The sequence below is a fragment of the Ambystoma mexicanum genome, chromosome 6p, assembly GCF_040938575.1.
Source record: "Ambystoma mexicanum isolate Mex_15411 chromosome 6p, UKY_AmexF1_1, whole genome shotgun sequence".
NCBI classification, from domain to species: domain Eukaryota; kingdom Metazoa; phylum Chordata; class Amphibia; order Caudata; family Ambystomatidae; genus Ambystoma; species Ambystoma mexicanum.
Window position 1 is genome coordinate 227,967,798 of NC_090935.1, and position 22,119 is coordinate 227,989,916.

General features: G+C 43.7%; 1 protein-coding gene across 2 annotated transcripts in view; it reads right to left on the bottom strand.

Moving 5' to 3' along the window:
• Nucleotides 1–22,119, bottom strand: part of LOXHD1 (lipoxygenase homology PLAT domains 1) — a 1,234,736-nt gene that overhangs the window by 659,266 nt on the left and 553,351 nt on the right. For both annotated transcript variants that reach the window (XM_069626921.1, XM_069626920.1), the window contains one exon: nucleotides 10,765–10,845. In XM_069626921.1, the coding sequence (XP_069483022.1) occupies nucleotides 10,765–10,845 (81 nt within the window). The remainder of the gene's footprint in view (nucleotides 1–10,764; nucleotides 10,846–22,119) is intronic.

Sequence of the window (22,119 nt, forward strand, 5' to 3'; positions counted from 1 at the left end):
ATGTAATTTCATTGTTGCCATTCCTGTCCACGGATACATATGTGAGGAATGCTACAATATAAACTTTTACACAAGCTAATGTAATTTCATTGTTGCCATTCCTGTCCACCGATACATATGTGAGGAATGCTACAATATAAACCTTTACACAAGCTAATGTAATTTCATTGTTGCCATTCCTGTCCACGGATACATATGTGAGGAATGCTACAATATAAACTTTTACACAAGCTAATGTAATTTCATTGTTGCCATTCCTGTCCACGGATACATATGTGAGGAATGCTACTATATAAACTTTTACACAAGCTAATGTAATTTCATTGTTGCCATTCCTGTCCACGGATACATATGTGAGGAATGCTACAATATAAACTTTTACACAAGCTAATGTAATTTCATTGTTGCCATTCCTGTCCACGGATACATATGTGAGGAATGCTACTATATAAACTTTTACACAAGCTAATGTAATTTCATTGTTGGCATTCCTGTCCACGGATACATATCTGAGGAATGCTACAATATAAACTTTTCCACAAGCTAATGTAATTTCATTGTTGCCATTCCTGTCCACGGATACATATGTGAGGAATGCTACTATATAAACTTTTACACAAGCTAATGTAATTTCATTGTTGCCATTCCTGTCCACGGATACATATGTGAGGAATGCTACAATATAAACTTTTACACAAGCTAATGTAATTTCATTGTTGCCATTCCTGTCCACGGATACATATGTGAGGAATGCTACTATATAAACTTTTACACAAGCTAATGTAATTTCATTGTTGGCATTCCTGTCCACGGATACATATCTGAGGAATGCTACAATATAAACTTTTACACAAGCTAATGTAATTTCATTGTTGCCATTCCTGTCCACGGATACATATGTGAGGAATGCTACAATATAAACTTTTACACAAGCTAATGTAATTTCATTGTTGCCATTCCTGTCCACGGATACATATGTGAGGAATGCTACTATATAAACTTTTACACAAGCTAATGTAATTTCATTGTTGCCATTCCTGTCCACGGATACATATGTGAGGAATGCTACAATATAAACTTTTACACAAGCTAATGTAATTTCATTGTTGCCATTCCTGTCCACGGATACATATGTGAGGAATGCTACTATATAAACTTTTACACAAGCTAATGTAATTTCATTGTTGGCATTCCTGTCCACGGATACATATCTGAGGAATGCTACAATATAAACTTTTAGACAAGCTAATGTAATTTCATTGTTGCCATTCCTGTCCACGGATACATATGTGAGGAATGCTACAATATAAACTTTTACACAAGCTAATGTAATTTCATTGTTGCCATTCCTGTCCACCGATACATATGTGAGGAATGCTACAATATAAACTTTTACACAAGCTAATGTAATTTCATTGTTGCCATTCCTGTCCACGGATACATATGTGAGGAATGCTACAATATAAACTTTTAGACAAGCTAATGTAATTTCATTGTTGCCATTCCTGTCCACGGATACATATGTGAGGAATGCTACACGGATACATATGTGAGGAATGCTACAATATCACCAATGGTTTTAGTAGGCACATGGGCTCTTGAATAAAGGTTGCGCCTCATAAGAATATTTTTCTCTTATATGCCTTCAAATTACAGCATTCCAAGGTATTGTACTCCTCTGTTCTTTTCATTAAATGTTACATTAAATGTAACATGACATTAAATGGTACATTACATGCGCATGCTTTCTTCCAGGGTGAAACTATTTGATCCTGGAAACATCATTTACTCGTTTCCCAACCTTTCTAATTGGCTGGTGGCAGGAATCACAAAACATCCAATATTCTTCCTATTGTATGGTTTGCGTGCCATGAAGCAGCTCTGTCTGTGGTTGGCACGTTATACATTTCCAATAAATAAATAAACAAGTGAGGTCAGCGCATTTGACTCAAGTGACACGTAGTAACTAGTACGTGCCATTGAATCTGCATGGAAAATTGTGCCAAAGCTGCAAAGATGTTCACCTTTAAATAGGATCGCCTATTATCCTATTGTGGTGCACATAAAGGGTCTTCGTCTATACTGGTGCTGGAGGGGCTCAGGGGAAACTTTCAAGCCATGACAGAGTTGTATTAACTGGTCATTAAAAACTGGGCTGACCGCCAGAATAAGATGACACTGAGAGTCCGCTCGGCTTCTTCGCCTTTTTGATGAATCCCTGGCATGAAGCATTATTCCCTGTTGGATTTGCTTGGTGACTGTAAATCTTGCTGTATGATGTTCTCCTGTTGCAATAAATAAAGGGAACTCTGCCTGGAAATTCCCTTGGGAAGTTCAGGGATAGGTCAGTATCTGTAATAATAGAAAGCCCAGACACGCAGGTGGGTAGAAGCAGGTTCCTTTATTCAGTCTTAGTCCATAGGGTACAAGTAAAGGGGAAGGAGAAGACCCACCGGGCCCCAGCACCCAGGTAACTCTTCCAGCTGTAGCTCCTGGAACCTCTGGGAAGGAACCTTCCATAATGTGCATACATGCCATCACACACTATGACATCACAGCTACAGGCTCAACAACATAGAGGGAAGGGACTGCAAGATGCTACACTAGCCTTTTGATAGGCCAATATCTTTAGAGACGAATAAGCGCAAAGGGTAATTCTGGGGAATTTGGCCTCCGAACCCAGAGCAGTAACATGTAGAGTTCCACTTCGATCCATCAACTTCACCAGCTTCAAAAGGCTTCTCATGGACCGACTTCAATAATACCACCTGAAATTCCACCAGTACACTGATGGCACACGCATTTCACTGGCGCCTACTGCCAATTCGCCATAGGTTCCAGATGTCCGAAAGCTATTACCGGAAGCTTAGTGGCTAGAGAACCAACATTCTAGTTCATTTCCTGAATAAATAGATGTTCCCTCCCCACTCCTGTCTTCATAGAACTTATCTCAATAAGTGGCCCTTTCACCACCTTCAGCAGCTGAAAGAAAAAGTCCCATCCATTCTAGCCCAAAACCTTGGATGACTATATCAACACTCGCCTCGTCAAGGGAACCACACTTTTTTGTAGCTCTCCCCAACTACTCAAATCATAGGCTTAAAGGGGGTGCAGAGAAGAGTGGGCCATCTCCTTTATGAGCTAAGGAAAGACAACCTGCCACACACATCTGGGAAACTTTAACTTGCCCAATAACGAGACAAAATCCATTTTAAAACGTGCTATGCATTACATACAGATGCCTCAACTGCACTGCATGTGCATACCTTTAAGACTATGCTAACTGTTGCAACCCCTCGCACCCCCTGCAATACACACACACAGCTCTGAACTACCTCAGATACCAGATGCAAACAGCATGGGTGCAGACAGCTGCCCCACTCACTGTGGAAGAGCCACACGCCGAAATTATGAAATGCCCTCAAGCTGATACTTTTACAGATCTTCCCTCAAGGCCCAGCTCCCTCACAACCCACCGTGCTCCATGTAACTATACAAGAGGGTCCCACTTCTCATCTGGGCGGTCTTGAGGCCAGCATGCGGCATCTACGGCCAGTAACCTGCCTTTACTTGGCATGTGTCTTGCCAAATGTGACCAGGCGACTAATGCTGAGTTCCTAGGATCACTCATCGTCCGTTGACTGGCAGCCATTGCTCTGTGACTGTGCAGTATCTATGCTTGCTTCTTGGCCATTTCTAATCTAGATTCAAGATCCACAACTGCTGCATCTATTTTTTTTATTTTATTGTTTAAAGTGTAGACCTAGCTCGAGAGGAGCGGAGCTCGGTCAAGGTATGGGTAGACAATGTTTGGGCTGGCAACTTTCAGCAGTAGCGCAGTACTATGTGTACCAGTCTGCGTACTGATTGGGATTATTCATTGGAGAGGCGTTGGTGAAAAATCCAATTTTGAGAGATTTGCGAAATTGGAGAATTGTGGGGTCATTCCGTGCCGATACCGGGATCGAGTTCGAAAGGCTGGGTGTTTGACAAGAGGAGGATTGTTTGCGGGTCCTCTCTTTGCGGGTGAGTTGGATTTGAGCCAGTTGATTTGCTGCGCGAGGAGCGTGTGGCACCAGATATGTGGAGCTTAGCTGCTAGGTGCGCTGCAGCGCTACTCGCAACTGCTTTGTAGATGATACAGGCAGTCTTGGAAAGTATCCTGGCCTGGAGAGGAAGCCACTGAAGTTTGCGTTGGACTGGGGACGCTTAAACGAACAACCAATACACCTCCGCATCCTAACTTTGAACCTCACATTCTGAATTATTGGACAGCAAATCCATGACTTTACAGGCTGTTTTAGCCGCTCTTCTAGTATGACAAAGTATGATCCCTGAAGCAGAGCTCCACGTGAAGATTTATTCATGGAACAGAAAGGTAGATTTGTTCACAGCTACATTCCTTATGCTAGAAATGCACAAATTCTTAAAATCTCGGGTTTCTACATCAGCTAATGGTCGAACATGTTCCTATATTGCTTCCTACATCTACCGGCTAAAGAAATTAAAATTCCGATTAACGCTTTGCTCTTTGAGCACCACAAAAGTCAAAATAATGCTCTTGCCAGTGAAAAGATGTATTTTACACACTGTGTACCGTAGAAAAACCCAAGGCGTTGCCTGGTCAATGATGCAGGAGCCATCTTGATATGATTGAGTCTGTCTACTCTTTCGGACATGTTGTGGATGTCAAAGTATATGTAAGCAACTAAAGTAGAAATGGTACAGTCTAATAAATAGGCCTCATGAACTGAGGGAGGAGTCGTTATCGAGGGATAAGTCATGCCTCTGCGTTATTGTCCAAGTGCTATTGGATCCTCCGAGGTCTAGAAGGATATTTCCACTTTGTGGTAAAATAAACAGAGTGTATGCAATGTCGGCTTTTGGGCTTTTTTAGATGCCAGATTGTCGAGATTAGGCCGATAACAGATATTAGCACCCTATGGGTGTGTCAGCAATACACTCCAATTGGATTAGATGAGGTCAAAAATGACTCCCATATGCTGGTGATAGATATTCTTTGCTTGTTGGAGAATTTGTGACACTGCCAGACAGGAACGGCTCTCTGTCTGAGAGACTGCAATCTGGTCTGATTCTTGGAGCGGTCTCTGAGTCAGGGGTTATGATGTGATATGATAGTTTATTTATATAGCGCCTATACACAATGTGTTTCAAAGTGCTTCAAGGCAACGGAGGGAACAAGGGAAAATACAATGACATTCTTACAGGCAATGAACAGTAAGGATGTGAAATTACTCGTACTCAGACTGGCAACATTTCAAATAGTGCAAGAGCTAATACATAGATAGCAAGGGAGGGGGTGAGTGGGAAGGAAATGGAAATGGACAGGCAACTACCGTACTAGGCCTGACGAGATTTCTGGTAGAGCCGGAGAAAAACAAAAGGTGAGGGAGAGGGGTGCAGAAAGGGAGGGGAGGAACAAAACAAGCGACTATAATACTAGGCCTGACAATATTTCAGATAGTGCTGGGGGGTGGAGGAGAACTGTAAGGAGAGGTGGGAGGAGACAGACGAGGTTGCTATCATACTAGGTCCAGGGACAATTCTGATAGTTTAAGTGCATAGAAGAAAGTAAGGGGAGGAGGGGAGGAGATAGGAAAAGGGAGAAGGGAGAGGAGGAAAGAACAGAGAGTAAGCAGTCAAAAAGAGTGGAGAAGCAAGAGGGGAGAGCGAATACAATTGCGAATAAAATTGCAGAAGTCAGTAGTAACACATAATGTGCCAGGATACAAGATGAAGATGGGAACAGCATGATTCTGGGCCACCAAGGGTACAAGATGCAAGGAAGTTGCAGGGGGTACATGCTTATTCTTAGAGAGAAGTGAACATATGAGATGGCAGTAGGTGTCAGTGAGGCGCAGAGGTCATTGCTGAGGGTGGCAGATGTAGCACATGCCTATGTAATCTATAATCTACAAATTAAAGGGGAGTGCCTGCCATTGTTGGAAGCTGAACTCTGCTATGGACCATTCCTTCCCCGTTCTGCTCGCCAGCCCGGTTCACTCTCCTGACACTTAGTTTACGGTACTGTTATCTACCTAGCAGTTAACCCTTGGAGAGACACCTCGTCCAGGGGACGCATGCATTCTCCCCAACCCTACTGAATCTCATTTTCTAACCAGCTAACATCAAACGGAGCAGTTATTCCTTCAGTTGCCATCTTACCCAGTCGACCAATTCTGTCTACATCTGTGCCGAAACCCCAGCTAATCCCGGCTCCTACTGTCGTAGCATATCATCAAATAGTCGCTGGCCCGACACTCTGTATTGTCAGGTACTGGAGACTTTCTCAGTTCTACTGTAGGTTCCCTGAGGTTCCCGCTGGATATCAATATATTCATGGCTGGGATATGGCCCACAGCAGAGTAGCTGGCAATATCTGCCTTGCTTCATGAACTTCTCACCATGGTTAACAGCCAGGAATTAAGATATCTTAGACTTGCTTTGGGAAGGCCTGCTCAGGAGGCCTGTACACATTGGTTTTCGTAATGGTGGTGTTCCTTACTGACAGGTTTGTTTTCTCACCCTCAACCTGAACTGTGGGGCTTTGGGTGTCAGAGTAGCCTGCCCGTGGCTACCCTTTGGTTCTGGGCATTCCATGAAATAACTGGCACTCCTAATTCCCTGAAACACTGATTAACACACAAGGTACAACACAAACCCTAAAAAGAACATCGGATACCGCTAACACTACCGGGTTCACTAGTAGCACAAACACCACCATGTCAGGAAAATAATGGATCTAAAATGGCAATAGAAATGTCAGTGGATTACTCCTGAGCAATACTTACAGACACCCATACACATGATACCAAAATAAGCACATTATAAGCAGCATGAAACATGCACCATATCCCAATACCACCAATGCCAAGTCACACAACAGCTTCACCATCAATGTTCTCCCATGAGATTAAAGTTCATCTCTTTTCATTTCCTCCATTGCCGGCAGGCAATGTAGAAGATCAGTACCTAGAGACAGCTTGATGGATATTACCCTATATTAGTCCACGGTCCTGGAAGCGAGCAATTCCGATCCCGGGTTTTTAAGAGAGGAAGTAGGAAAATACCCACTAACTATCGTCTATTATCTATGCTGGACGTGGCCAGAACGATTTTTGCGACACTCATATTTAAGGAAGTACAAAAGTGGGTTGACTCAATGCACTCATCGGGCACATTTTAGACCGGCTTTAGAAGTGGCTCGGCCACGGTACATGATATGCTAGTATTGGACACTTTGATCAGAAATGATTCAGTGAAAGGTGCTTGTCTGCTTTATGTGTTGTATGTTGATTTAAAAGTGGTATTTGACACAGTGCATCGCACTAAGCTTTGGCAGAAATTTAGGAACTATAGTATTTCTCAGTGGCTATTGCAGGCAATTCTGCAGTTGCACGATTCGACCACGGTGTGTGTGCAGTTGGAGAGCGGCGGTACAGGCACTGTCTCAGTCACCACTAATAATGGGGCCAAACAGGGATGTGTGATTGCCCCGCTTCTTTTCAATTTGTACATTGCTGATTTGTCTGCTTATTTAAAATCTGTAAATAACTGCCAACCGAAAATCGGCAGAGTACATGTGGAATGGCGGTCCTATGCGGACGACAAAGTTTTGTTAGACCATACCTATGTTGTGTTCAGAGGATGGCCATTGAGTTATGCAGGTCTGTGAAGGCTAATGATTTGGTCCTAAATATGGAAATAAACAAGTATTTGTGTTATGGTAACAGGAGTTGTAGAAGAACGCCTCTCCACTTCAGAGACAGTTGAGTTGATGCAGGTATATTAATAATCCTGACCTGGAGTTTGAACATGGAAAGTACTCTGAGATCATCGCTGAGAAGAGTCGGAAAGCTGTGATACAGTCTTCTTTGATTAGAAGCATCTGTGAGTAGTACCACTGGTTAGGGGGTAGTCCTACTTTACAAACAGAGTTTCTGCCCAGCCATGGTGCATGGCTGTAATCCTTATCAATGACAGATTATCATTGGCTAAACGCTCTAAAAAGGAACATTTTGGAGGTCAGTTCTGAATTCGTCTCTCTCAGTACCTGTTGAGTTGGCACATTTGGCGTTTGGTTTAAGATCTCTCAGAAGCCTGGTATTAAGAAAAAAGGGAGCAGTATATATTAAAGATGCTAAAACTCCTAAGTGCCCTCTTTTACATCTAACAGGCTCTGTTACGATAACGAATGATAAGAACTGTAAATTAAATACCTGGGCAAAGTCAGCGTTAGAATTGTTTAACCAACTAGACTGGTCTCCAAATTTAACCAATGATTATTATCTCCTAAAAGCCGAATTTGAGCGGGGATTGGACTCTGGGTATTGGGTATCTAATTATAATCCTATTGAAACCTTAAGGCAGTATCCTGGACACTGCCTTATCAAATATAACTATTTGAAACCTCAGAATTATTTGGTTAAAAGCCCATCCAGTTTGGCTAGAAGATTTGACTTATTATTGAAATTTGACCATTTGACTATATTGACCAGCATGGGCCCGCAACTTGGGATCCCGCGTAAGAGCCTCATTTGACGATAGTGTAACATTCCTAATATACAAAAGACAAAACAGCAGGTGCTGACATCTTGCACTGCCTTGCAACCATTACATACAATACATACAAGCAGCCTGGCATGGTTTGTACATAATACCGCCACTATTGGCAAGGTGAATTTTGGCACTATTGTCTTAATTCTGGTAACATGCCTCTACTGTTAGCTTTGCACAGTATATGGAAGGTGGTTGAAGTCAAACGGTGCCCTACTGTATGAAAGTTTATGCAAATTGATGTTTGCATACCTTGTATAATTGTATATCTGTTATTTTATGGATATTGTTGGTTATTAATGTTTGGCTTCGGATCATGCTTATGATAGGACATTGTAAATTTGGCCTGAAAATGATTTCCTTTTTTATTATTTGTTAGTTTCTTTTATTTGTTTGTTAACTAGTTTTGTTTGTTGAATTGAAAATGTTTATTATTGCTGAAAATTTGTATTAATGTTGATGTATGTGGAAAGTTCTACAGAACTAATATCACATTATATTAAATAAAAAAATAAAAAAAATAAGTTCACTTCATTCGTTCATTAAGGTTTCAATCATCAATCCATGCAGGCATCACAAGTTCATTTTCAAGACAGAAGCCAAGATGGAGGCAGCTTAGACAATATGGATATGTCATCAACGACCGGCCATGCAATATTCAACCTCAAATGGAATCTGAAACTCATGCAGTAAAACAACACTACCGCACCTTAACCGCCAATGGACCAACACCAACTGTTGTGCTGTTTAGACTATATTGAATGCACCATAACAACTTAGACAGAACACGCAACAAGCCAGATACATATAACCTAGCTATTACCAGCGCCATCCCATATCACATACACTGAGCAACGGGCAGCCATTTTGGAATCAAAGAAGTAGAAACCAATTGGACGCAGTCTCTGATTATCACCCCTGTCCACGCAGGCACATATGCAACAGAGGCATGCCCGGCAAGCCCACATGAAGCTCACCGCCGACTGCTCAAAAGACTCAATTTCTATGAAGGCCAGCGCAACACTTCCAGACAACACATCTGCAGAACAGAATCCAGTCACTGCAAGAATGAAAAGACTAGATGGCAACCAGTCTGCTGCGCTCTCACACCCTGGAACAAGGTAACTGCTAACATCAGGCGGCTGGGTCAGGAAGGATCTGAAGACTCTTTTTTTAAAGGGATACTACAGCAGCTGATGATTAGAGCAGGCAGACATTGAGTTTCCATTCCCTACCCACCGCCATTAACCTTCTATGCATTCCTTCCTCTACTTGTGTAGTGCGCTGCTGCTTTCCTGCTGTCTTTGGGTTATATAGATCCCCTACATACATCCTAGCGCAGAATGGTGACCCGCAGTGGATTACCAACATTCTAAATGCCCCGCACAGGGGTCTACCCATCTGACCTTTCATTACAGACCACCCTGGGTCACAATCTACAACTTGCAAACCACAAAATAAAAAACTTGCAACATGTACCCACTTAAAGCCTACTGCACTGGGACTGGGGTATATGCAAAAAACCCAGAGCCTTGCCAAAACACAGATTCCTGCCAGTCCACTGTGTTACAAGACCATGCCAATGGCAGTGTCTCACCGTGGAAGTTCTGCTTACACGATACAACATGACTTGACGCATCTTTCAAACAGCCTGTGCATACCTTTTCCTGCGCTGCCCACTGTCATACATCGCAAATGCTGTACATCGAAAGAAAGAGAATTGGGGTGTTCCCTAACTACACAGGATTGGATGCTCTCCCTGGAGAATGCTAATCTGTTGTGATTTAGTAATCGTTTTTCCTTTGAAGATCTAAAAATGCAGGGATCAGCTCTTCCTGAACTGCTTCCCACGGTGACTAGACCTTATAAATTGTAATTGTAATTGTAATTGTTTATTTGTAAAGCGCTTATACATAGGTGATGTGCTCCTAAGCGCTTCAAAGCAGGAAGGAAACAAGGGAATACAGTAGTCATTCTTAGGCCTTTAAGTTTCTGAATGATCCAACAAAAATAACTAGCATACTAGGCCAGAGGCATTTCTACTAGTGCCAGGGCATGACCTGGAGCAGTGGCATGTAATAAATGACTGGCGCAGTGGTATGTAATGCTGTCATTAAACCCTAAAATAAAATCATACATTAACAATACCTGTTTGGTACTTTAGGAAATAATATTCAAAATCTGTACCTTATTTTCTTCAACTGTCCAACATTGTTGGTTTTTACCCGGAATACATCCGTTTTCGTCCTCTCAAAGGCGGTCCTACTCCTGCAAATGTACATCCAAATCAGCATTAGTAAACAACATAACTGCAGAGTAGCACCCCACATTGCAGATCTGTCACCCACAAGCATCTCGGAGCAAGATTTGGAACCAAGCAACAGTGAAGGTGCGAGCTCCCAAATTCTCGAAAGAATTTGAACACAGGTGGCAATGTGGGCTCTTAATTAAAAGATTAAAAAAATTAAAAAAAACAATTGTCATGCCTTGACAGGGGTGAAAGTACGATATCAGAAACGCCCATTCCACAAACTTTGGAAGGAATGCAATCCAGGCACAAGCAGATGCAAACCTTGGGCCTCATTCCATCTTGCTTCCAAAATGGTTTCTTGTATTCATGACAATTGACAACAGCAATTTAATGGCTTGGTGAGAGGAGGTATTTCTTGACCATCTTCTGGGGACAATAGATCACAGTTGCTCTTGAATATGTTAAAGGTATTGTGGATAATGGGCATAACATGTAAACATGTACTTCTGTGGCACAGGTATTCTACCTATGTTGAATATAAAGCTATAGGTTATTGCACATGTGAGACAGTACCTCAACTGAATGGTATGTGGATATGCGCTGTGGTATATACCTCTTCCCCTTATCCGTAATCTTGCCCATTTTTCTGCGGGTATGATAGGAAAGACAGCAAATACAGCCCAATTGTCTCTAGTAGTCTATTACATAACATGTTGAACCACAAACTGATTTCATATTTTTAGTTTGGGCTATTAGGAGGTGCTTGCGCCACCAATAAGCCGAAACGTTTGCATAGGAAGAAAAGGCATTTGACGAGGGACACACAGCTTGTAGGTGCTGTTTGGTTATTGGCCGACCCATTGACTGTCCATGGCCATGCTCATCCCTATGGCCATTCCCACCTAGTTCCCGCCCCTCTCCGCCCAAAACACCTCCACATGGGAACTCTTTGAGCTTGCTTTAATTAAACCTTACCATCAAACTTTGCACTCGCTGTGCCTGCCAGTGTTTTCTCAAAGCCATCTTCTGTGAGTAAATAACTTAATTGGAGCAGAAAATCGGCTACTGGGGAAATAATAATGTCTTAACCAGGTCTGCCTTCCGTCACTCCGTTTATAAGCACTATTTGTGTCATTCACTGAAGTCCTGTTAAAAACAGGCATTGGCAAAGCCAGCAGTTTTGGCTTGTGTATATGTTTTAGGCATTTGCCAAGCACTGATATTAGATGTGCAGGTACTTGCACCATATTGCACCTGCTACCATCAAGGGCCAGTTAATAGCACTACAGCAGTGCCCGGCAAGTGTCTTTCCCATGCCTACACAAAAGACCTAACTGTTGGCATTGCCAATGCTTGTTTCCTTATCTGTGCAAAGTAAAAGAAGGAACTTTAAGCAAAAATATGTTTATTTTTTATGTCACGGAGCAAACATAGTACAACAAAGAGAAGACTGCTTCATTGACACGATCTATCTGTCCTAGGGACTGGCAATAGCTGGTTTCTCTATAACATATCACAGAAGTAGCAAAACTGGTGCTAAGTACAAATGCTACACTTTTAGCACGGGTGCAAACAGTCGATGCACACCTTAATAACTCACACGTGTCTTAACACGTATCACATTTTTGGTAATGCAGCTGAACAAAAATGTATAATTTTCTTAAACTCGGAATTTCTATGTTTGGGAAGAAGTCCGAATATAAGTCAATTCAATAAAAGATAGACACGGTTGGCCCGATTCATGGATCCTTTAGTGCGGTGCAAAGTAACTTTGCACTGGTGCAAAATTACTTTGTACTGCCAAGAAACACCCTGATTCACAGAGCAGCGCAAAGTGATTTTGCACTGGTGCAAAAGTGGCGCTGAGTCACTGCACTTCAAAAAAACACTTGGCCCCGCTCTGAGAATCAGGGTGTTTCTTGGCAGTGCAAAGTCACTGTGCACTGCACTAAAAGTTCCATGGATTTTTCGTAGCAAACGGTAGCATTAAGTAACAGCGAATGGGCTCAACTGCAGCGGACATCCGGCCAACTAGGAAAGTAAAATATGCTTCAGTTTCTGTTCAAAACACATTGGTTGATTGGCAAGAAAGAACCAATCGGATGTGACCTGATTTAAGTGAGGTGATGAATGCCTGTAATATCAGATATCAGCACATAATCACGTGCAGGAGGCAACCAATCACTCAGTGCTCCACTCTGGCTCGAGCAGACCACTGGCTGGAGCCTGGCTGGAGACTCGCGAGACTTAACGAACGGTGAAAGACATCCATTTTGCAACCTTTGAAGGAAGGATGGGGACATCCCAAACCCATTAAGCTCAACCAGAAGACATTTTTAAAACGTTGTTGTTCATCTATTTTTACTGGATTATTGTTATTTGAACAGTGATTTTTGATTTTGTTCACGAAACAAAAAGATATGCATTTCCCTCTATGTGTCAGACTGACGGTTTTGGGTGAAACTTTTAATATTTGAACTTTTCCCTCTCTCAGTATGAAAAATTCTAATAATATGAGTGCAATGCTGCTATTTGATTATGATTATAAATGAAGTGACACACATTATGTGTGCATCATTAAGGTGTGCCTCTGTCATTCTGCATGGCTTCTAGGCAGACTTTCTCTGTTTTTTCAAACTCATTCATTTCTTGGCCCTGAGGTATTTGGCAATATATTGAGAGAGCTTCCAAGATATATCAACATTGCAGAACTCATTTGTTAAAAGCTGTCAAAGGTGTGCCAGGTAACACACGTACCGTTTCTGTGTCAGCCCTCCCCCAAACCTCCACCACCTGTTTCCGGTTTGTGTTGTTTTCCTTCTAATTTACCATTTTACTCCCTTTTTCTGCATCTATCTTCGGCCGCTCGGTGGAATGCTCGCTTTAGTCCGTGGCATGTCATTACTACGGTGCCAAGGCATCAACAGTTATTTTTCACAACAGTTTTTTAAAGTGTTGGGGTCAATTTGCAGTAAAAAATGAAAAAAGGCAAAATGGTGAATAGACAAAGGGAAAGGAAACGTGGTACAGGGTCGCCGACACTTTAAAACCTTGCCTTTTCCACTAGTAAAGACTGCCAGCACATTAAGCACCAAAATAATGACATGGGTCTATGCCTGAAGATTACAAAAATAAATATCACTGAGACATGTGTTACATTATCTAGTGTGTTTTAAAAGTGGGAAGGTAGGTCTGTAAATTTGTTATCGAGAAGACATGCAGGGACGTCATTTCACCAAAATGCCAGCAGTAGCAGAAGTGAATCACACGACCCTTGACCCCCCTGATGACATCACAGGACGTGATGTCATTTGACCCCACCCCAAAGTGATATTGTGGGAAGCGATGGAACACGACCTTTCACCCTTTAACCTGTGTTGGTACTCATTTATCGACCTCAGAAGGATGAAAGGCTGAGTTGAGGCGTTTAAGAACAGACTAAATCAGTGACTCACCCTCTGAAGTGTGCCTGAAATAACCCTTTAATGAGTCTAGCAATTATTGTATAGAATTCCAGAAAGCCGCATTATTTGGTATTCCTATTCTTTCTTATTTAGGGTCAATCCTGAAAGTGTTAGACTTGTGGCACTCCTGTTCTGAACAAGAAAGCCAGCCACTCCAGAAGTAAAGAGCCACATGGTGCTGGCCACAGCCCAGGAGCTTGCATTACAAAAAAAAAAGTATTTTTATAGAGGTTGCAAGGGAGACCTCTGGCGACCCCTAAATGACATCCCTGGATACATGGTCAAAAGTCGCTGCAGCAATGACTCCTGGAATTCTGGCAATCTGCACTGCCTTCTATTATCAATGTATTCGCAGACATAATTCTCTCCCCAAAAAACGTCTGATCACTTCTGATGAAAGAAAGCAAACAGAGCTCTGAAAACAGTGGTGATTATTCTAAAGTCGATGCATTAAAATCCCAGCAAATACATTATTAATTAAATAAGTAGATGGTCCAAATTCACAAAGATCTGACCAAATAGTTGCAGCAAAATATGCACCAGGAACTTCAGGGTATAGCCTACACATCTCCTAAGGCCATTCATAAGAATGTTGATGGAGCTGACTGCTCAGTGCAGGTGTGAACCACTTGGTAACAAGTGCACGGTTGATTGGTTGATAAGGCAAGATTCATCTTCAGATGTTTGAATCCTGAATGGGCCGACTTAGCCCTTCTACCTTCCAGAGACAATAACTCGAATGCCGCTCAATCATAATAATAGCAGCCATTATCAGAGGCTTTGGAAGAGGAAGGAATCCTGCATGAAGTGCTAGCCCCCTAATCAAAGTGTAGGTTTCAGAGACACTATCACGGGGCTGGCCCCCTAATCAAAGTGTAGGTTTCATAGACACTATCAAGAGACTGGCTCCTAATCAAAGTGTAGGTTTCAGAGACACTATAACGGAGCTGGCTGACTAATCAAAGTGTATATTTCAGAGACACTATCACAGGGCTGGCTTCCTAATCAAAGTGTAGGTTTCATAGACACTATCACAGGGCTGGCTTCCTAATCAAAGTGTAGGTTTCAGACACACTATCACGGGGCTGGATCTCTAATCAAAGTGTAGGTTTCAGAGACACCATCACGGGGCTGGCCCCCTAATCAAAATGTAGGTTGCAGACACACTATAACAGAGCTGGCTGCCTAATCAAAGTGTAGGTTTCATAGACACTATCACAGGGCTGGCTTCCTAATCAAAGTGTAGGTTTCAGACACACTATCAAGGAGCTGGCTCCCTAATCAAAGTGTAGGTTTCAGAGACACTATCACAGGGCTGGCTTCCTAATCAAAGTGTAGGTTTCAGACAGGGGCTGGCTCCCTAATAAAAGTGTAGGTTTTAGACACACTATCACGGGGCTGTCTCCCTAATCAAAGTGTAGGTTTCAGAGACACTATCATGGGGCTGGCCCCATAATGAAAGTGTAGGTTTCAGACACACTATAACAGAGCTGACTCCCTAATCAAAGTGTAGGTTTCAGAGACACTATCACAGGGCTGTCTTTCTAATCAAAGTGTAGGTTTCAGAGACACTATCACAGGGCTGGCCCAGTAATCAAAGTGTAGGTTTCAGACACACTCACGAGGCTGGCTCCTAATCAAAGTGTATGTTTCAGACAAACTATCACGGGGCTGGCTCCCTAATCAAAGTGTATTTTTTAGACACACCATCACGGGGCTGGCTCCCTAATCAAAGTGTACATTTCAGACACACTACGGGGCTGGCTCCCTAATCAAAGTGTAATTTTCAGGCACACTATCACAGGGCTGGCTCCCTAATCAAAGTGTAGGTTTCAGACACACTGTCAAAGGGCTGGCTCCCTAATCAAAGTGTAGGTTTCAGACACACTATCACAGGGCTGGCTCTTGGTACCCAGGGATTTTATTGCTGAATGTTCACCCCCACACTTTTCGCAACGCAGAATATTATTTGCACAGAAATGCACCCACAATATATAAGATAGCACAATTACTGATAGTAAGTTTAGGAAATGCAATAATGTTTTTAGGGGGTGGAAATTCAAAAATGAAACATTCAGGTATGAAAAAACAGGGTAAAAAACAAAGTGAACCTTGGCTTTCACAAAAGGCATTGGTTGTTTTTCTCTGTCATGGCAAAAGTAGGCAGTATGGCTTTTAAAACACCAGTACCTCAAGATATCTAGGTCGTGAAATTTTACCCCGTTCACATGAGTGCCATTTTGTAGAACTGATTCTGGCCATGAACATTAACTACCAATGCGTCTGCTGAGCACCCAGGGACCAGGAAATACTGACAATTCCTTGAGTTGGCTTGAGTGAAGTCGTACTGCTGAGGTGATCAATGCTTTTAATAAAGGGAAACGCTTCAATCAGGTCAGGCCATGTCCCCATTCTGTTGTATTAGACTCTGGTTTATAATTGGACGTTGCTGCCTGATTAAGAGATCTGGGTGCCCATGGGTGAGATTCCATCAGGCATGCTACTTGCGCTTGCACGCACGCTGGTTATGGCGGCCATACAGGGCTTAGAAGATTAATCCCCAGCACAAAGTTGGTGATGAGAAGCTCCTCCTTCGTGTGGCTGTGAGAAGTTCGACCATCCGCATGGGGAGTGTGCGCTCACCAGGGCTTTTTTGGGAGATTTGTAATGAAAATATGAAAATGAATGATGGGAGATCAACCTCAGAAAATGTGTGGGGCTAACCCGCACACATTTTCCTCTGCTCAATGCACAACAAACACATATTCATGTGTATTCCGGGGGGACACATCCTACAGGCATAGTCCTCCCTGTCACATTTAACTGGAATGTGACAGCCACAGGTACATCAAAGCCTCTCTGAAAGGGGAAGGCAACACTTTGCTCTGGCAAGGACTAGCCTAATTAAAATATGAAAGGTACCATGGATCCACCCTCTCTATTGTCTAGGTTCTGCTGGTGGCAGCGCATACTCATGAGAGTTAATTGAAGCAGGCCAGCGAAGGGGCTTGTTCGAAGGGGACAGGAAACCCAACAGCTCTTTGATATGCAATGTGTCAACTTAAAGCTAGCTCCCACCCCTCTGTATGAAGGGCATGTCTGGGACAACTGTTTACAGTAGACAACCCCTGCAGGGAGACCCCCTTTCATAGGGAAGAAGTATGTGAATTGATGGAGACAGAAGTCTGTTCTCGCCAAGGGAGACCTGTGCTTTGATCAGGAGTCACAGAGAGCTTAATTAACCAGAGAGACACTTTTATCCACAACAGACCGGAAGATGGGTGGGACTTAGTAGTACATGCTGTCAACCCTTACCTTTCCTTTTTCAAAGCACTCTGGTTATGACCTCACGCATGACAGAAGATTTTTGATGCAAACCCAGGATTGTTTCATTGAGGTAGAGTCAGCCTGCAACAATCACTGGGGCCCATTTGGGTTTAAATGAGGGCTGAGCCCCTCACTTGGCAGATCATCAAATTACTTTCAAAGGAGTAAGAAGGACCCATTTGGACCCTGGCTGACGGTACAGTCTGCCTTACAGCTTCCGCCAGTGCAGGAAGGCTAGGATCTCCAAGAGGGAAGCAAGATCCCTCCCTTAACCATCTCTCAGGGAACATAGGGAGATACTGGACTCAAAGGACCCGTCCAGCAGCTCCAGAACCGGTACCCAGCCAGCACACAGCGTGCCCTGCTAGGTTCTGCCAGCAAGCTTCCTAGGTGGGAAGTGCCAGAGAGTCTCTGAACAAAGGACAAGTCCGTTGCTTGCAAACACTCTCCTCAGCTTTGGTCTGACTGCCTTAAAGGATGACACAGGCCCTGCAAAGAAGCTAGGAGGAGCGTCACAAGAAGCATCAACCAGCGTCCATCTTTTAAGGACATTTTCGAGGAAGTCGAGCCCTTGAACCTAGACCAGCTGCACCACTGACTGTTGTCACGCTGCAGTCACTCAAGCCGCCCGAGACGCCTTGACCAGCATTCCAGATCCACCAAACAACACAGAGACAGCGAGTCATGACCCCGAGAAACCAGGTAGGCAAGCCTGCAGCGGTCCGTCCAGCCTCGCTTGCCGAACTGCCTGCCTCCTGATACCCGCAGCTGTCTCCCATCTTAAACTCTGTCGCAGGAGCTGCAAATCGTCCTGGAAACGACTTGACGCTGTCGATCATCAAGATCACCTCAAGCACTAGGTACATTGTGCTTCTGTCCCCCTGGTCCTTCTCTGAAGGCCCCTTGTGAAATGTAGGACTCCTTGCTCCCTTGGCACTGAAACCAAATAACATTGAACAGTTAAGACTGATTGCTTTACCAACTACCTTCCTGTCAGTATCCAGAGTGCCTCCCTTTCCTTTGTGAAGCTGTCTGTCCTCTGTGTTCTTTTACAGGGTGGGTTGTATTTTGTAGTGTGCTAGAACTGTCTGTTATAGTAATAATAAAAAAAGTATATATTTGTATACAACCTTGACTGGACAGTCCCTTTTATTATTGGGTAATAATCGCTGTGTTGCAACTAAGCAACGATCTACGACCTGGCGGAGATAAGTCTGCCATTCTGTCCATGTTACCCAAATTGGACAAGGAGGTTTATAATTGACTTGTGTTTCCAATCTGTTCGGATCCCTTATGGTGTACTAGAGGTGTGGGACTGATGGATGGTTTAGAAACCGATATTCATCCCTGCACCACTGGTGCCCCGGAAGTTGATTTGTTACTGTGGCTCAGGCATGTCTCCCACCCATCACACAAGCACTCCAAAATGCGCAACCGGACTGGCTGGGAGGCTACCATCACCCACACCGCCATCTGATAAACTCTAAATTGAACAGCAGTGTCAGTGGGATCTAGGAAGGGGGTAAAGAGCATGGGAAGATTTTCAATTTTTAGCAGAAGCCTTTACAGTTCAATAGAGCTCTTCTTCGGAAAACCTATTATAATGTTTGAGAGCCTCCAGTTGCAGGAGGTGTTAAGCTTGTACATAGAAGGAGACCTTCAGTTGGGTTAGGAACTGTCCTGAGCTGCCCTTCCCGCCCCGGGTACAGTGCCTGCCATTTGACTCTGTCCGCTCACCTTCGCATTTGAAAGGTTACAGGGAAAAATGTTCCCTTGGCAGTGTGGCCCAGTTTGACCCCTGTCACTGTAAAGGTTTATCATAGTAGACGATGCGGCTGAGTGCTTCTTGAAACATGTTAATGTTAATGTAAAAGGATATTTGCACCGCACACTATCCCCTCCGGAGTGGTCCCCTGGCACTCTGGCGGCTCTGAAAAGGGAAAAGGGAGGGGGTGTGTGTTAGTGGGTATAAGTGGGAAAAGTGCAGTGATGTGCTGTTGGCAGCCTCAACCCGGTTAACACTGTTCTCTGGGCTTGGGATGTTTTCTTATCGGTAGCCGTCGTGTTCTGTTGTACCAGTCTCTGTGTGGTTTGTTTTGTTGTTGCAGTGTAGTGAAGTGTGTGCAGATTGTTGTGTTATAGGGTTGTGGCTGTGTTCGGTTAGAGTTTGAGAGGTGTATGCAGAGGGGTGAAATTGTTAGTGGATTGATTAATTGGCATTGCTGACTGGAAGCGAAGCGCTAAACTTCCATATTCCCTCCAGTTGGGGCGCGGACACATCTCGGCATCTGCATCCAGATCCGGCACCGGCTGACACCTATAGCACCTTTCACAAATGATGGCCACCCACATTCATCACTGTGTACAAGTTCCACCCCCGCCCACCTCCGTCAAACCTGTCTGTATGCGGGGAAGCATAGGTTTCTAATGTAGCCCTCAGTACTTGACAAGTGGTAAATACAGGCAGTGTGAGTAGGTTGAGCTACCTACACAGTGTAAGTTGAAAACACACACTCCCTTCTCCTTATCACATTCTAGTTACAGGAATCCAGTCTCAATGATAAATTATGTTGATCCATTTGATACCCCTCCTATTTAAGGTGCTCTTGCTGCAACCAATGCCTTCGCAGAGAGTGTCACTGCCCATGATACATCAGCTGCTATAAATGAGCTGGTGAGATAGCAGTGTAAGTTATGCACTTGCCTTGTGCATCTGTGATCAGCTGGCAGGACACAGGTTCAAAACCGAGCAAGGCCAGCTCAGTCATTCACCCCCCCCCGAAATTGATACATTATGCACCATTAAATTGGGTAATAATAGCATCTACTACAGTGCTTAGAAGCGGACGAATCAAGCATGAAGTGTAATATGGTAAGGTGATATTATTCTAAATTGATCCACTAGGTCAACTTGCTCACTAACCTTGTCATCAAAACCCACCAATCTTCCAACAACATCCAGCTCTACCCAAAGGTCTGTCCCGTCAACAACATCCATCCACCAAAACCCTACCTCCCACTTATTCAAGTTTGGATGCAATACCTAAAAATGATCGCAGGAAGACAGAATTCACCTTTGTTGGGGGCTTTACAAATCATGCTCAAATCCAGGACAGCCGGACACAAATTAGAGTTGATGGCTTCTATCCTTAGCTCACATCCAGCAACTTTTCAATGAAGGCCAACATCATAAAGAAACCCAGAAAGCTTGCTCTTTGATCTCTCCTTTCATCAGGTCCATTGTCTAGCTCCTAGGGCTTTGCCACTTGGACAGGACAACACCCTCCATCCTTAAGCCAGTGTGTCTATCCTGGCTGCACTGAAATCTGAAATCTACCCAGCATGCAGCGGCCTGTCTCCTCACAGGGTTGAAGAATTATGACCCAATCACCCCAACGTTCAGGGAGCCACAGTGATTTCATCTCCAAGTACACATGCCCTTCCAAATGGCCTGCATCACACATCAGGCAATGATTAGGAAAATTCCATTGCACCCAATCTAACAAGTCATCATTTGTGGAAGCCGCCGCAGAGACAAAAGCTACAGCATCAGTAGAATCTAAGAGATGCGAGAAGCAAACAGCCCCATGACAGGCCTTCTACAGCTCTGTCAGGCCTCACGTTCTTTGTGGAAAATACATCGACAGTTTACTTTGAAATGTATTTGTATGTGCGCTAACGGGTTGAAGGGACAGTGGCCAGGGGTTTGGGGTAAGGGTTATAGTGAAGAGGGAAGCGGGGATAAGGGGGGTACCCCCTCATAAAAAATACATTTTGAAGCAAACTGTCGACAAAGGCTCTCTGTCATAAGGTACCCACACAGATTAGGATGGTCCACCTCTCCTCTGCTTCAGGAAGGATCTGAAGACCCTGATCTTCAAGGAGTGCCACATCTCCAGTGGAGTAATGTTGGGGGGGACATGACATCCGACAAAAAGGTGCCCCAGCCAAATGAATGGGGACAAAATGGTGTGCAATGAAAGTTGGGGGGGGCAAACACCCCCATCCCCCACTAAAATGACGCCCATGCCCATCTCCCATTGACCCACTGACAGCTCCTCTTTACCTTATCGCCCAATCCCTCCTCTGGACCCTACTTTCTTTGTTTCGCTATGTTGTCAACCTTATTTGTACACCATTGATTGATTGCTAACAAGCGTTGTGCTCTATAAATCTCATACAATATCGCACATGAATACACGCATAGAGATTATGATAAAATACTGTCTTGAAAATGATTAAACAATTTCCTCGACTCACAGTGCCTCTGGTTAGTTCCGTTCCATGTCCTCCACGCGTTGTGCCTCTGGTTAGTTCCATGCTCTCCACTCATTGGAACCACTCATTGTGCCTCTGGTTATTTACATGCCCTCCACTCATTGTGCTTCTGGTAAGTTCCATGTTTTCCACTCATTGGAACCACTCATTATGCCTCTGGTTAGTTCCATGCCCTCCACTCATTGTGCCGCTGGTTAGTTCCATGTCTTCCACTCATTGGAA